This window comes from Salvelinus alpinus, chromosome 12, assembly GCF_045679555.1.
Source record: "Salvelinus alpinus chromosome 12, SLU_Salpinus.1, whole genome shotgun sequence".
Classification (NCBI taxonomy): Eukaryota; Metazoa; Chordata; class Actinopteri; order Salmoniformes; family Salmonidae; genus Salvelinus; species Salvelinus alpinus.
This window is the reverse complement of record NC_092097.1, coordinates 46,319,323-46,333,068: the sequence shown is the minus strand read 5'-3', so window position 1 is coordinate 46,333,068 and position 13,746 is coordinate 46,319,323. Positions and strand designations below refer to the sequence as shown.

The following is a 13,746-nucleotide window of genomic DNA, read 5'->3' as shown; positions in this document are numbered from 1 at the left end:
GATGATGAAACTGTGGGTTTGGACAACCGAAGAATTTCTGCACAAACTGTCAAAAACTGTCGACTGTCATCTGCGTGCTCGTCGTCCTCACCAGGGTCTTGAACTGACTGCAATTCGGTATCATAACTGACTTCAGTAGGCAAATGCTCACCTTCGATGGCCACTGGCACGCTGGAGAAGTGTGCTCTTCACGGATAAATCCCGGTTTCAACTGTACCGGGCAGTATGGCATCGTGTGGGCGAGTGGTTTGCTGATGTCAACGTTGTGAACAGAGTGCTTCATGGTGCCGGTGGGGTTATGGTATCGGCAGGCATAAGCTACGGACAACGAACACAATGGCAATTTATCAATGTCAATTTGAATGCATTGTTTAGTGTTACGTGACAGACACCGTGGTCTACAAGGCTGTTTAAGCCTCTTGTGGTAGTTCCACCATGTATAAATGTAACGTAATACTATTTGTAAGATCAATAGAGAGTATGGAGGGAAAATGTAGTGTGTGTGGCAAGGAAAATGGCAGACAGGCGATGTGTGTGTCTCTCCCTCTCCACACTCGTGTGAGACTTGGCAAGTCTGAGTGCCAAGCTGCATGTAAACAGTGAACCCACTGACACGCTCCATGCCACAGCAAGGCATGCATGAAATATATATACTGTAAACCCACTGTACCTGGGGATAACCTGAGCTATGCACCACCATGAGGGAGAGGGGAGAGTGTGAGAAGCAATAGATGGAACGATAGAAGTCTCTAGATTTGCCATCTGCATTCAACCCAACAGCTGCAAATTTGGCAAACTAGATCTGAATAACTGCATGCCAATTTTAACTTTCTCATTGTACAGATTGTACAAATGTTATTTGTGTAGAGAAACAACTATTTCCATGCAGAAGACCGTTTAAAGGTTACTTTCTCAACAGACATGGGTTAACTTGTTGGCTTTATTTGTTGGCTAATCACAAAAACATGTTGCCTCATTGTCAATGGAAGGGGCTTTGTCACTTCAGCCTGGCCCTTGCTCAGCATTTGCGAAAGTGTGGGGCATTTTGTGGTGAAGTGTTACTGTACATACATTTTTTATCGTGTTTTCTAAACACATTACCACTTCCTTATGGAAACTGCGGCTGTGAGTCCAGGCAGCAGACATTTTAAATATGACCACTCCCAAACCTTTATTTATTTTTTCTAATTAAAATGCCTGAAGTACAGGCAACGTCAGTACTATTTTTGAATGTACTGTCAGTCTAAATAACCTGGCAGAAAGTGACTTTAGCTACTGTACTCCAGGAATAAGCAGAGACGACATTGACATTGAACCAATAAGTGCTCTTAGTACCTTACCTTCCTGTTATTATCATTCAACAACCATTGAAAATTACACACAAAAAATCTAATCACTGTTTGTAGCTATTCCTCTGATGCATCAGCTAATTACAGAGTAGGTACACATTAGAGCCTAGCACTTACAACTGTTCCTATGTCGTTTCATTGTCAAGCATTGCAATCTGAACTGCTGAAGATCTAATTCATGGACTATCACTCAGAATAAGATCATCTACTAGCTAAGTGAGAAAAATGTAAACAGTGAAAGCCAAGTAGATACCCGTCTACCCTACAAAGGGGTTTATAGCACTCCCCCTAAACCTATTTAATGCCATCTGTTAAGTGCTATTGGTTTCCTCTTGACTAGGCCCCATGCTGATTCCCTCTTTCCCTCTCTGGTACATTAGCAATGGCTTAGTAGATGCAGAATATAGAAAGGCCAATATGCGTTACTCCTGTCCCTGCCATGAACACTGCTCTGTGTGGAAGTCCCTCGGGAAGCAGGGGCCCCCCTCCCCCTCCACAGGCTCTCCAGGTCTGCCAAAGAGAGTGCGCTTTAGTGAGAGACACACTGTGCTGTGTGGAGGCCGATCCCTGCTGTTGCCGCAATGTGTGTGAAGGGTGTTCGTGCGTATGCACGGGCGCGTGTGTGGTATCTGTTTAACAAGAGTGAGAGTCTTAAAACAGAGTGTTAGCAGATGTGGTACAGGTATCTTCTTGGTCTTGGTCCTAGAGACACATTGTGTGGATTACAGAACATGTGGGGGCTGTTTTCCTATAAGCAAATCCGCAGGGGTAAAAAGAGTAGCAAAGCTGCTAGGCAGGAAGAGGCCCAAAAAGCAAATCAGGCCATGGTGTTCCACAAGGAGGGTCTTCCAGGTGGTGATTGGGTGATCACCAAGGTTTAAGTCTTTAATTCATGGATTGATTGCTCGCAAGGCTGTCCTGGGAACACCTTGTGTGCTATGCCTGTCATGTGCTGATCAGGAGTCAAGTGTTTCGCCAAGTGAGGAGAACAAGGCTCTTAACTCTTAAAATGTATCTAAATGTAATCGAAAATATAATGTAATCCCCAAAAGTAATTATTCATCATGAGAGGTCTATAAACAATAACTAGTAATGCTACAAACTCCAAGAAAGGTTAAAATCTCAACTTTCTGGAATTTTTTTAAATAAATTGCTGCTGCTTTTGAGGACACAAGCTCAAGTACATTCTTGAAGCACCTGTGAAGAGCTGCTGGCAAAACGCAAGAAAGTGCTGTTTGAATGAATGCTTACGAGCTTGCTGCTGCCTACCATCGCTCAGTCAGACTGATCTATCAAATATCAAATCATAGACTTAATTATAACATAATAACACACAGAAATACGAGCCTTTGGTCATTAATATGGTAGAATCCGGAAACTATCATTTCGAAAACAAAACGTTTATTATTATCGCATATACCCTGACTCTGCGTGCAATGAACGCAAGAGAAGTGACACAATTTCACCTGGTTAATATTGCCTGCTAACCTGGATTTCTTTTAGCTAAATATGCAGGTAGACAAATATATACTTCTGTGTATTGATTTTAAGAAAGGCATTGATGTTTATGGTTAGGTACACGTTGGAGCAACGACAGTCCCTTTTCCGCGAATGCCACCGCATCGATTATATGCAACGCAGGACACGCTAGATAAACTAGTAATATCATCAACCATGTGTAGTTAACTAGTGATTATGATTGATTGATTGATTCTTTTTATAAGATAAGTTTAATGCTAGCTAGCAACTTACCTTGGCTTCTTACTGCATTCGCGTAACAGGCAGGCTCCTCGTGGAGTGCAATGAGAGGCAGGTGGTTAGAGCGTTGGACTAGTTAACTGTAAGGTTGCAAGATTGCATCCCTGAGCTGACAAGGTAAAAATCTGTGGTTCTGCCCCTGAACAAGGCAGTTAACCCACCGTTCCTAGGCCGTCATTGAAAATAAGAACGTGTTCTTAACTGACTTGCCTAGTTAAATAAAGGTGTAAAAAAAATATATATATATATATTTTTAAATATCGATTTCCGATTGTTATGAAAACTTGAAATCGGCCGTAATTAAATCGGCCATTCCGAGTGAAAAAGTGAAAATGTCAGTCAGAACCTGTACCAGAACAACGCAGGTCCCCAAAACAGGGGAATTTACATCTAATTAACGCACTCAGCAATTTCCCAGATCAAGGTTAAGTCAGCATGGGCAGATAAGGTGACCACAGATCTTGAAACATTTTTAACGTCAAAACTAACATTTGGGTGACAGTGCAAGACTGACCGTAGATCAAAAAAAAAGCTTACGAAGCACATACAAATTATGCAAGACAAAAATCTGGAGAGAATTCCGATTGGCATTCCCAGTAGTCCTCTGTGTGTGAGAAGATAATCAAATCCTACGTGGGGTTTGTGCCTTGGTGAGAGCAGCTGGAAGTAATGGAGGCCAATTATGAACCAAGCCTAGAGTGAGCGAAGAAATAAGTCTTCTGGAATCACAAAATAATCTAATCCTGGAGTGCTTGGTCATCATGAATATGCAGCTGGCAGGGGGAAAGAACAGTGGGGCTTAATCGAGCTGTCATCAATATTCCAAGATGGCTACAGATCTGACGGAAATCCCAGGCAGAACTGATTTCACCTGGGACACTGAGTGCCATCGAGATCTACTTAATGAGAGACAGTCAGTCGTTATCGCTTCTGGGACACTACATTCTAGACTGAAGTCAAACAATGCCAAACACTTCAAAAACTGGAACATATTTCAAGACTGTGCTCCTACTCTTCTGACAGGAAACAGAATGTACAGATTTGCCCCTAAGGGGATTTTTATTAGTCTGTGGTGCTGCAGTTGTTCTTGACACTCGTGTGTCGAGCAGGTACATCTTATATAACCGTAATGCCCTTGAGTCAAGCCCAGGCAAGGCATGTATGAGGTGGGGACCAGCTTCATTGTGTAAGATAGAACCCCCCCAAAAATCCCAGGAAAGCCACTACACAACACATTAATTGCACTATAACTGTGACAAATGGTGCCCACAAACTGTTCGGGCCTACATAAAGCTGTTCCAACAGCAGAGCTTTCTTTCCAGCACAATGGAATGAATCCTTACCACCGCTACACCTAGCTATTTGGCAGCGAAAAAGCCTTGTCTGGCAGAGCCTTGTCTGGCAGCGAAAAAGTTAATTCAGCCTCATTTACTGCTTTTGAAAAAAACATAGCTGACAGGGCTGACTTGCTTAAACAAATGTGGTTTCTACAGAAAATTGAAATGTACATAGTACATACTATGGCATAAGATGAGTGGATAAGAGGCAATCAGTAATTTCGATTAAGACATTAATGAGTGAGCTAAGATGGATGTAGTCAATATAACTATTTGTTCAGCACTTTTGTACTGTATAACAACAGAATTCAGAACATGGGCTGTTCTTACAGTATTATCCCTGTACACAAAGTCAGAACCGTACGATAAATAAAGGGGGCATATAAGCAGACAATGAAATCTCTTACAATATTCAATGATTACATTTCTCTAAAACAGGTTATAAGCTACATGTGCACCACCAAGTCAGAACAGTAGGCTAAGTTATGAGGGGAAAGGGACAAAATTATTATGGTGAGACACATGGGCTACTAACAGCTTACTACACAACACATACCTATTACTTTCTTAGCTACAATATTACATAATTTATGCAGCAGCATACAATACATGTTTGGACTCCCCTTGTTGTGCTGTAATCACTTTAACAGGAAGGTGGAAGGAGGTCCATATTGTGGGCAAATTTTGTCATCAAACTTTGTCAAAGTCTGGCATTCTCTGGATTTACGGTGCTTTCAAGAGAACTGAAAACTCCGAAAAAAACTAAGTTGAATCATGACGTCAGTGATCTTCAGGTCAGAGCTCTAGAAAGAGGCCAGAGTTCACGACATGGAATTCCGAGTTGGATGACAATTCAAAACATATTTTCCAAGCCGGAGCTAGATTTTTTCCCAGAGTTCCCAGTTGTCTTGATCTCACTTGAAGTCTGAGAATTCCCAGTTGTTTTGAACGTGGCAGAAGTCATGCTGGTTTGACAGAATGGCCAATGTATTCAACCTCTTCTGGCCCATGGTGTTGCATGTGAATGTTTATCCTTTTTAAGTTTGGAAAAGAGACCCTTAAAATCAGACTTGGACCACACACCCTCTCTACTGAATAGCAGGCTAGTGATTGCTTTGCAACACTTGCAGTTAGCCACTGATTCCTTCCAAACCACTCGATTTCCAACTTGTTGTGTAATGTTTATGTCCAATGGCCGATGAAGACCGATACGTTTCATCGAGAATTTCTCTTCATATGACAAGGGTTGAAAAGGATTTGCCATAAGATTGTCGACTTGACTCATGATGATAACTGCTTGTCTAGCTTGCAAACTAAGATTTTGAAAGTATGATGTTGACATGATCAGTCCAATTAAAGCTACAGTAGATATATGATTTGACATCATTTTATCTGTGGCCAATGACCTTGAGCCTTCTTGGGATGTGCACTTCTAACGTAAATCTAAGGCAACACCCAAGGGTCTTGAATTTTCAAGCTATTCCCGTAGATTTTGTGGTGATGTTTGAGGACCCATGCCAAATCCTTTCAGTCTCCTGAGGGGGAATAGGTTTTGTTATGCCCTCTTCACGACTGTCTTGGTGTGCTTGGACCATGTTAGTTTGTTGGTGATGTGGATACCAAGGAACTTGAAGCTCTCAACCTGCTCCACTGCAGCCCCGATGAGAATGGGGGTGTGCTCGGTCCTCTTCTTCCTGTAGTCCACAATCATCTCCTTCGTCTTGATAACGTTGAGGGAGAGGTTGTTGTCCTGGTACCACACGGCCAGGTCTCTGACCTCCTCCCTATAAGCTGTCTCGTTGTTGTCGGTGATCAGGCCTACCACTGTTGTGTCATCTGCAAACTTAATGATGGTGTTGGAGTCATGCCTGGCCGTGCAGTCATGAGTGAACAGGAAGTACAGGAGGAAACTGAGCACGCACCCCTGAGGGGCCCCTGTGTTGAGGATCAGCGAGGCGGATGGGTTGTTACCTACCCTTACCACCTGGGGGCGGCCCGTCAGGAAGTCCAGGATCCAGTTGCAGAGGGAGGTGTTTAGTCCCAGGGTCCTTAGCTTATTGATGAGCTTTGAGGGCACTATGGTGTTGAACGCTGAGCTGTAATGAATAGCATTCTCACATAGGTGTTTCTTTTGTCCAGGTGGGAAAGGGCAGTGTGGAGTGCAATAGAGATTGTATTATCTGTGGATCTGTTGGGGTGGCATGCAAATTGGAGTGGGTCTAGGATTTCTGGGATAATGGTGTTGATGTGAGCCATGACCAGCCTTTCAAAGCACTTCATGGCTACGGACGTGAGTGTTACGGGTCGGTAGTCATTTAGGCAGGTTACCTTGGAGTTCTTGGGCACAGGCACTATGGTGGTCTGCTTAAAACATGTTGGTATTACAGACTCTGACAGGGAGAGGTTGAAATTGTCAGTGAAGACACTTGCCAGTTGGTCAGCGCATGCTCGCAGTACACGTCCTGGTAATCCATCTGGCCCTGCGGCCTTTTGAATGTTGACCTGTTTAAAGGTCTGCGTGGAGCGTGATCACACAGTCGTCTGGAACAGCTGGTGCTCTCATGCATGTTTCAGTGTTATTTGCCTCGTAGCAATGATAGAAGTAGTTTAACTCGTCTGGTAGGCTCGTGTCACTGGGCAGCTCTCGGCTGTGCTTCCCTTTGTAGTCTGTAATAGTTTGCAAGCCCTGCCAAATCCGACGAGCGTCAGAGCCGGTGTATTCGATCTTAGTCCTGTATTGGCGCTTTGCCTGTTTGATGGTTCGTCGGAGTGCATAGCGGAATTTCTTATAAGCTTCCGGGTTAGAGTCCCGCTCCTTGAAAGCAGCAGCTCTAGCCTTTAGCTCAGTGCAGATGTTGCCTGTAATCCATGGCTTCTGGTTGGGGTATACACGTACGGTCACTGTGGGGACAACGTCATCGATGCACTTATTGATGAAGCCAATGATTGATGTGGTGTACTCCTCAATGCCATCAAAGTCACTGGTGCTTCCTGTTTTGATTTTTACTTGTAAGTAGGAATCAGGAGGATGAAATTATGGTCAGATTTGCCAAATGGAGGGCAAGGGAGAGCTTTGTATGCGTCTCTGTGTGTGGAGTAAAGGTTGTCCAGATTTTTTTTCTCCCTCTGGTTGCACATTTAACATGCTGATAGAAATTTGGTAAAACGGATTTAGGTTTCCCTGCATTAAAGTCCCCGGCTACTAGGAGCGCCGCCTCTGAGTGAGCGTTTTCTTCTTTGCTTATGGCGGATAACAGCTCATTCAATGTTGTCTAAGTGCCAGCCTCTGACTGTAGTGGTATGTAAACAGCTACGAAAAATACAGATGAAAACTCTCTAGGTAGATAGTGTGGTCTACAGCTTATCATGAGATACTCTACCTCAGGCAAGCAATAGCTCGTGACTTCCATAGATATTGTGCACCAGCTGTTATTTACAAAAATACATAGCCCATTGTCTTACCAGACGCCGCTGTTCTATCCTGACGGTACAGCGTATAACCAGCCAGCTGTACAGTGGGGCAAAAAAGTATTTAGTCGGCCACCAATTGTGCAAGTTCTCCCACTTAAAAAGATGAGAGAGGCCTGTAATTTTCATCATAGGTACACTTCAACTATGACAGACAAAATGAGGAAAGAGCCTCATATGGAGCCCCAGATCGAGGGAGATTATCAGTGGTCTTGTATGTCTTCCATTTCCTAATAATTGCTCCCACAGTTGATTTCTTCAAACCAAGCTGCTTACCTATTGCAGATTCAGTCTTCCCAGCCTGGTGCAGGTCTACAATTTTGTTTCTGGTGTCCTTTGACAGCTCTTTGGTCTTGGCCATAGTGGAGTTTGGAGTGTGACTGTTTGAGGTTGTGGACAGGTGTCTTTTATACGGATAACAAGTTCAAACAGGTGCCATTAATACAGGTAACGAGTGGAGGACAGAGGAGCCTCTTAAAGAAAAAGTTACAGGTCTGTGAGAGCCAGAAATCTTGCTTGTTTGTAGGTGACCAAATACTTATTTTCCACCATAATTTGCAAATAAATTCATTAAAAATCCTACAATGTGATTTTCTGGATTTTTTTCTCTCACATTTTGTCTGTCATAGTTGAAGTGTACCTATGACTAAAATTACAGGCCTCTCTCATCTTTTTAAGTGGGAGAACTTGCACAATTGGTGGCTGACTAAATACTTTTTTGCCCCACTGTATGTTGATAGTGTCGTCGTTCAGCCACGACTCCGTGAAGCACAAGATATTACAGTTTTGAATGTCCTGTTGGTAGTTTACTCTTGCGCGGAGGTAATTAATTTTATTCTCCAAAGATTGCACGTTTGCTAGTAGAATGGAAGGAAGTAGGGGTTTATTCGATCGCCTACAAATTCTCAGAAGGCAGCCCGCCCTCTGGCCCCTTTTTCTCTGCCTCCTATTCACGCAAATCACGGGGATCTGGGCTTGTTCCCGTGAAAGCAGTATATCGTTCGCGTAGGGCTCGTCAGACTCGTTAAAGGAAAAAAAGGATTCTGCCAGTCCGTGGTGAGTAATCACAGTCCTGATATCCAGAAGTTATTTTCGGTCATAAGAGACGGTAGCGGCAACATTTTAAAAATACGTTACAAACAACGCAAATAAACAAACAAAAAACACAATCGGTTGGGGACACGTAAAACGTCTGCCTTCTTCTCCGGCACCATTTTCACTAAGAAATGGGAAAAGTTCTTAAAAACAATGTTGTAACAAGCAGAGCAACAGGCAGAGGTGACCATTCTTTTCAAAAGTTTGATAAAAAGCCCAAAAATTTACTCTTTAAGGCTTACTTGGTCTCAGTATGGCTGGGCATGTCTGAATATGGCAATTGTATTGGCAAAGAAGGACCAAAGTGGGATAGGCCTCGCAGTAAAATAAATGCAGAAACAGCTGGAAACTCTCACCACATTATTCCACATAGCAGAGGAAACACTGAACCAATCAGACTAGTAATCAAAGTTTTCCTCCATTCTGGTCCACATCCCAAAGGGAAATGGAGACAGGTTTTGCCAGGAGGTAAAACATTAATGAAAGCTGTTGAGAGTGGGGTGGAGACGCAATACAACAATAACTAACACACACTGTAAACACACCATCTCTGTGGTTTACTCACTAACAGCAAGGCATTGGAAGATGTGTTTATATCTGTAGTGTGGTGTAGGCCAAGTCTGCAAAATGACAAACTTTCTCACTTAAGTCAAATTACTAAGTAAATGGGCATACAGTTGCTATTTAAAGTCTACACAAACTTTGCAGTCTTCACATTTTGCTGCCTTAAAATGTAATCTAAAAAAGGGATTACATTTGATTTTTTTCCCTATAGATCGACACAACCTACTTCACATTTTCAAAGTAAAATAAAAATTATAGAACATTTTCCAAATTACTAATAAATACAAAATGAGGATGCCTTGATTGAGTGTCTTTACACCCCAGAATAAACCCTTTAACTGGCACACCAAGAAAAAAAATATCTGACAAATATTTTTTCTGTAAAGTGTGTATTTAGCCTCAGTATAGGTCATAAATGAAGACTTTTTGTTTGCATGACTTAAACTTTGATAAATAATGCATGTCAAACATCTCAACCAGCCGGCTGAGTTGCCCAATTAGAGTAAACAAAATGTTGTATTGGAATTTGCATTAAATCATCTCAAATATGACACATTAATTTACAGTATGTCTGCTTCATGTAGGCCTAGTAAATGAGGACAGACTTCAAATAATAAAATGATACATTTCTGTCAAAATATAAATATTAGAAAGCATGTAAATGAATGTGTTTACATTTTATATGCTTAGAATACCAATAAAATGACATGTACTGAACGATATTGTGAAACATATTGAAGATAAGATAATGATATGGATTTGAAAGGTTTTTTGTATTTGCACAAACAAAATCTAATTACAATATTTCTCCATTATCACTAGATTTGACTCAAAGCTGCAATATGTACGTTTTTGAGCGACCCGACCAAATTCACATATAAATATAATTTATAGATCTGTCATTCTCATTGAAAGCAAGTCTAAGACACTGTACATCTGTTCTATGTGCCTAATTTCTATGCTTCCTCTTCTTATGTTTAGTTTTTTAAGCCTTTTACTTCTGGTTTTATACACCAGCTTCAAGTTGCTGAAAAAACGATATTTTTGGTTATGGAAAATATATTTTACAGTGGTTTAGAAGGTACAATGATTCCCTACTCTATATTTACTTGTTTTGTCACAAACTAAAATTAGGCGAACTTAGAATTTTTGCAACCAGGAAATGGTGGAGCAATTTCTGCATAGTGCACCTTTAATAGCATTCATTTAACGGGCAACTCAACCACCCAGGAGAGCATATTTTTCAAAAGTTCCTTAATTGTAAAACAACATTAAGTAATTTAATCAATCTTAAATTATGTAATTTAATTTAATCAATCTTAAACATTTTACAACGTATTTTCTCATTTTATACACAATTAGTACAAAAAACATGTGGTAAATTAGGTTAAGTTTTTCTCATGTTCACTTACTGGTTTTGAACAATCTTTGAATGTGGGAGTCCAATAATGAAAACCACATGATCATTTTACCAAATGGCATTATTTTTTATTTTACCTTTATTTAACTAGGAAAGTCTGTTAAGAACAAATTCTTATTTTCAATCACGGCCTAGGAACAGTGGGTTAACTGCCTTGTTCAGGGGGAGAATGACAGATTTTTACCTTGTCAGCTCGGGGATTCGATCTTGCAACCTTTCGGTTACTAATCCAACGCTAGTTCCACTAGGCTACCTAATATATATATATATATAATAATGTATAATGTAATTAAAAAATGTAAAAAGAGCTGCCTGCTAAATACTTGGTGGCAGCACCTTTGGCAGCCATTACAGACAGCTGTGAATCATTTTGAATACGATTCTACCAACCTTTACTCTCGTAGGGCAACATTTGTTTTAGTAAACATTGCTCAAGCTCAGTACATTTGTTTGGGAATCATTCATGAACAGCAATATTCAAACATTCTCTTCAGTAGTTTTTTAAGCAGATTGAAGTCAGGGCTGAGACTGGACCATTCAGGAACACTATGAGAATACTGTTGGCAGGAATGAATTGCTGTTGGCAAATATTGAGTGCCTATTACTGTACAATTAGGATACTTATTAATATGAAGAAGAAAAAAAATCCCAATGTAGGGCATGCCATTTGAGAGCTTTAAATATACATAGTGTATGTTCCAAAGGTACTCTGTATGCACAACACATGGTGAAACTATGAACCTATATTAACGTCGACATATAAAACGCTCGTGCAGTGTTTTCGACTCACCTGGTTTCAAGTTGCTCTGAAAATAGAGTATAACCATTATAAAACACCCCAAGCACATCGCAAGAACCATCCGATTAACTTTGGGTTTTCTCATCCTGAATCTTAAGGAACGACAAATCCGACCCAAATCCGTTTGTAATTCATGCGAAAAAATGACCGTCCCACGCTCAAGTAATGTTAGGGATTTGGACATTTGAGAACATTGCCCGGGTACATATAGAACAGCCTCTTCTTCAAGTAAAATTGCTGGTTGTTACTTGTGCAATTCGTCATTTTGATGTACATCCACGCATGTTCTGCGCCGTTGAAAAGTTGCAACAAAAGAAGCGACACTTTACGGTATGTGAAGCCAGCAAATAATTAGTTGCAGACACAACTGGCCAGGGGAAAAACATACATGTATTTTATGATGAAGGGTTTTATATGCCCGTTGAAGCTTCTTTCCAAACGTTTGCTTTTTTTGTTAACTCTTTACTTTCCAGAAACATGGCTGGCACGTGGCATGGGTGAATCATATGTTATACTGAACAAAAATATAGCAACATGAGCAGAAATAAAAACTCCAGACAGAGGAGTGTCTCTGTCTGTAATAAAGCCATTTTGTGGGGAAAAATTAATTCTGATTGGCTGGACCCCTGCCCAGTCATGTGAAATCCATAGATTAGGGCCTAATGCGTTTATTTAAATTGACTGATTTCCTTAACTCAGTAAAATCTTTGAAATTGTTACATGTTGCGTTTATATTTTTGTTCAATATACTTACACCCACAAAAGTATAGTTGGTGAAATTGGGAAAGAAATATGATGCATATTCAGTGAACCAATGCAAATTAATTCCTGGTATAAAATGAATGACTACAGTGATATTTGAATAGGCCTGGGTTTATTTTTTCTGCAGCTAGATGTTAATGATCTAGCACCTATTTCACGCAAGCTACATAAGCAAGTAGGGTAATTACAGTGTAGACATTGTTACATATACCCAGGTAACAATCAGTTCTGGGCAATACACCACCGTTCACTACTACAGTGATATTTCAAATAACATTTTATGTCACATGCGCCGAATACAACACGTGTACACACCTTACAGTGAAATGCTTACTTACAAGCCAAGAAAGTATTTACTAAATAAACTGAAGTAAAAAAAATTAAATAACAAATAATTATAGAGCAACAATAAAATAACAGTAACGAGGCTATATACAGGGGGTACCGGTACAGAGTCAATGTGCGGTGGCACCGGTTAGTCGAGGTAATATACATACGTAGTAGAGGTAAGAGTGACTATGCATAGATAATAATCAGAGAGTAGCAGCAGCAGGGGGGGAGGTCAATGCAAATAGTTCAGGTAGCCATTTGATTAGTTGTTCAGGAATCTTATGGCTTGGGGGTAGAATCTGTTAAGAAGCCTTTTGGACCTAGACTTGGCGCTCCGGTACCGCTTGCCGTGCAGTAGCAGAGAGAACAGTCTATGACTAGGGTGGCTGGAGTCTTTGGCATTTTTAGGGCTTTCCTCTTCTACCACTGGTATAGAGGTCCTGGCACCAGTGATGTAATGGGCCGTACGCACTAACCTCTGTAGTGCCTTGCGGTCGGAGGCTGAGCAGTTGCCATACCAGGCGGGGATGCAACCAGTCAGGATGCTCTCAATGGTTCAGCTGTAGAACCTTTTGAAGATCTGAGGACCCATGCCAAATCTTTTCAGTCTCCTGAGGGGGAATAGGTTTTGTCGTGCCATCTTCACGACTGTCTTGGTGTGTTTGGACCATGATAGTTTGTTGGTGATGTGGACACCAAGAAACTTAAAGTTCTCAACCTGCTCCACTACAGCCCCGTCAATGAGAATGAGGCCGTGCACACCTGAGGGGCCCCCGTTTGGAGGATCAGCGTGGCAGATGTGTTGTTACCTACCCTTACCACCTGGGGGCGGCCTGTCAGGAAGTCCAGGATCCAGTTGCAGAG

The 13,746-nt window shown here is 41.3% G+C and overlaps 1 protein-coding gene across 1 annotated transcript in view; it reads right to left on the bottom strand.

The window, feature by feature from the left end:
- The window catches only part of LOC139536244 (carbohydrate sulfotransferase 11-like), a 30,118-nt gene extending 17,884 nt beyond the window's left edge, over positions 1-12,234 (bottom strand). Inside the window, exon 1 of the mRNA XM_071336601.1 lies at positions 11,782-12,234. Coding sequence (XP_071192702.1) covers positions 11,782-11,974 — 193 coding nt within the window. The 5' untranslated portion in view covers positions 11,975-12,234. The remainder of the gene's footprint in view (positions 1-11,781) is intronic.
- Positions 12,235-13,746: the final 1,512 nt, after the last annotated feature.